The sequence below is a fragment of the Dendroctonus ponderosae genome, unplaced genomic scaffold (assembly GCF_020466585.1).
Source record: "Dendroctonus ponderosae isolate FM_Combo_2020 unplaced genomic scaffold, Dpon_F_20191213v2 Dpon_F_20191213_4, whole genome shotgun sequence".
Taxonomy (NCBI): domain Eukaryota; kingdom Metazoa; phylum Arthropoda; class Insecta; order Coleoptera; family Curculionidae; genus Dendroctonus; species Dendroctonus ponderosae.
The window spans coordinates 14,247,338-14,251,020 of record NW_026018611.1 but is presented as its reverse complement, the minus strand read 5'-3'; the positions used below and the strand labels follow the sequence as shown (position 1 = coordinate 14,251,020).

The following is a 3,683-nucleotide window of genomic DNA, read 5'->3' as shown; positions in this document are numbered from 1 at the left end:
GCACTAAATTTGACACCTGACTGTATCGTCATCTGCAGGAACAATAATTTTCTAGTACTTAATGTAATATCTGGCCGCTTTTCCAAGGAAGGTGAAGAAGATTAAAACAAATTCCCTTTCGGAATTTTCTATAATTAAGAAATGTTTGCCAGCACCACAAAGTGGCGATCGGGATGCTTAAGTTAAAAATAGCAAATCAGTACAAGTTACTTCACTTTATTGCATACGATATAAAACGATAAAAAAGCAAAGCAATATATAATAAATTAATCGGTTATAGCTTCAATGGCTCAATTATAAATAATTTGTACTAATTCAACTATGTCCATACTAGAACAAGAAATATACTGTGAGTTGAGATGCGAAAGATTGCATTCTATCCACTAGCAAAATATGGGTAATAAAACATTAAAATTTATCAGATTATAACAGACTGATGAATTTTAATGAAAACATAAATAAATTTAAATATTGTAATTTCGACCTTTATTCCGTGAAACATTGTTTCAATATATCTACATACGGACATTAGACATCCACAGTATTCATATACCTAGTCACATTCCAGCATGTTTCTGCGTATGAACAAAAAATGTGACAGTTTCAATTAAAACTCGGAACTCTGACTGTTGCAAAAGAAAAATCCCAATTAAAAGTTATTCTAGAAGAAATACATTTCAGTTTCAGGAGAGTTGTCCAAATCAAACGTTTGGACTACATGTGGCATAAAGAACTCGTCATTTGTTCTAACATTGTTTAAGCGGTCTTAACGAAACTCAATTGTATATTTAAACTGGTTTTTACCCTCCTATTTTCAACGGATCGACCTTCCGATGGGGCAAGTTGTTTGCCTACCACCGGCAAACAACTAGTCACATTTTTATGGATCTCGTGTATGAAGTTTAGTCAAAAATAGACCCAATGGCAGTTTCCTCCTTTAAGTTAATTTTTATTTAATTTAAAATAATTACTTATTTCATCTACATATTTTACCTACTGTTCATAACAAGAATGTTTGATAAAGCTGTATATTATATATTATATGAGGAAACCGCTACGTAGGTGGCATTGAAAATTTGATGTTAGTTCAATATTTTGTATAATTCTACTACACTGGTATCAAAATTCCTACCTACGTTGTCGTACGAATGTTTACTTAAAAGTCTACAAATTTGGCCACTGTTTCGGTATTAGCCACATTTGATTTAAATCTGTCCTGCCTGTTAAATCAGTTTGACGGCGTTCTTCAAAGTAATGCTAAATCTTTCTCTGAAGTTTTCTGCTATAAATCAATGTATTTAATATCAATAGCACACATGGATTACACATATCCACAACACATGTGGTGTGATAACACTACGAATTCCATTTGTCAAATCTCGACTCAGACAATTGCTCCATAGTTCATTTCAATTTTAATAATGTAAAAGTACGTGAAATATTCGAAGAGCATCCAATACAACTTCAAGACACAAAACACCAACACTTTTATCATATAAGATATATATAGGGTGGCCCATTAAAAAACGAGTCAAATATATTGGGTAATTGCTAGGGGGAAACCCAGAAGCGACCTCTACATTTTTTTATGTCGATATTAACGTCAGGTGGGGAATAACTGAATTACATCCATCAATGCCTAGCAAAATTGAACGTTTTGAAAACAAAATTGGCAACACTATTAGTATTCGTGCATTTACATTATCTTCTCGGCCTATCTAAAGGAGTGCTTGGTAGAAAACTTTTCATATTTGGAATTTTATGCTTGAAAACGAACTTATAGTATGCAAGTTTCAACGGTCTCATCGGCATATGCACTAGCTCTATAAAAATTCTTGAAATAGCGAATAGTTTAAATATTAGAAGCCCATAGAGTCTTCAATGCTTGTTGCCTAAGACTTTAACAGTTGTTCTAGGTCAATTCGACATTAACTCAAATAATATGTTGAACCATATGGATGTTAACTGATTGACGTCATTATTCCTCGATTGTCGCCACTTTCCAATTAAAGCTACTCGTGGTGGCATTTTGATACTTTGAAATGTACTTGCTACTACTACATACCAGTTTCTTGGATGCTAAAACGTTTAATTTCCGATGACTTGCTTCCAGTTATTTATATTTTATGATGCCTCATTTTTGAATTTCCTTTCTCTTATTAAGTAGTGATTATAATTCAAGGTAATGAATTGTTAAGTTTGGTGACTCTTTACAAAAACGTGTGTTAGCTTGTCATGAAGTAATGGAGTACTTAATGGAATTTTTCAAATTTTAGTTGGTGTCCTAATAGCATTCTTATGAACTAGTTAATACTAGAGATGAGCTAAAGCGTGATTTTAAAATCATTGTTATAACTGTGAATGTGATTTTTTAACTGTGAATTTAACTTGTGAAAGTGATTTCACATGTGGTTGCCGATATAATGATATAGGCAGCAGCCTCATAACGTGATTGGTAATTGGTTCTCACTTGCAGAAACAATTTGTAAATAATATGTTTTATAAATTACCTTATTTAGATATACAACAAATTATATTTTATACTTAAGGTACAATTGCTTTTAAGGATACTAAAAAATAACCACCTAGGTACTCTAAAAGTTCTTAAAATATTCTGGTAAAAAATTAAAAATGGAACAAAAAAATTATTGTTGTACACAGAACGAATAGAGTATGTAGCTCTTAAATATTTCTGAAAAAGCTATATTTGATTTTAATTTTTGATATGAAAAAAAAACTATTTGAGTGAAAATAGATGTTCATAAATAAGTACTTACCCGTACTGGGAATGGGAACCCGTGAATGCAAGCTTTGATTAACGAACAAAAGAAATTTATTTGGATTTGTTTTGTCGTCGGGCCACATGATCACTACACGCAACTGACAATAGCTGCGTTAGCAGTGAAAATATAAGTCGATCTTTATTATCACGTTTTATATCACAGTTTATTTTTACGTTCGTCACAGATTGTGATTGCGATTCATTAATCACTGTGAAAAAATCACAGGTAGTGATTTGTTGCTCAACTCTAGTTAATACTAGTGATTTTCAAGGATATAAAGTCTGCTAGTTATTGATTGAAAGCACAGTGTTAGTTTTTTTGATAAAGCAAAGCCAAAGCTTTTTGTAGTTATTATTAAATTATTATTTATTAGTTAAGTATTGTAGTATACTCGTATATTAAATTTGGTTACTCATTCAATTGTTAGATTTTTATTATAATTAGTCCAGTTACTGAATGTCATCTAACCTTTTAGTAACCAACGTAATTAATTTTTACTTACTTGGCTTTTGTGCAAATATTGGCGTTTCGTAACATTCTAAAACGTGGGAGTTTCTAGATTTCTTAGAAATTCTGATGATTCTCGAATATGTACTAATGTGAAGGATGTTCACATTCACAGGTAATATTTCGTAGCTATTGGGCAATTATTTAAATGGCTTCAATGTCCGAATTTGTAAACAGTTTTTAAGGATAGATGACTTATTGGGATTTGATTTAGATCCTCATAATTCCAAGAATAAACGATTTATATTCTGACTTACGATACGTACAAACAACAGAACTGACGATACGTACTGATCTGACGATACGTACAAACAACAGAACAAATTGCACTAAGACTAATAACACGAATAAGACACCCCCAAAACCCACTGCACAACCCTTCCAACCAACTAC

The 3,683-nt window shown here is 31.8% G+C and overlaps 1 protein-coding gene across 1 annotated transcript in view; it reads left to right on the top strand.

The window, feature by feature from the left end:
- Positions 1-321: 321 nt before the first annotated feature.
- Positions 322-3,683, top strand: part of LOC125504178 (Meckel syndrome type 1 protein-like) — a 21,508-nt gene continuing 18,146 nt past the window's right edge. Inside the window, exon 1 of the mRNA XM_048665769.1 lies at positions 322-349. Within this exon, the coding sequence (XP_048521726.1) occupies positions 322-349 (28 nt within the window). The remainder of the gene's footprint in view (positions 350-3,683) is intronic.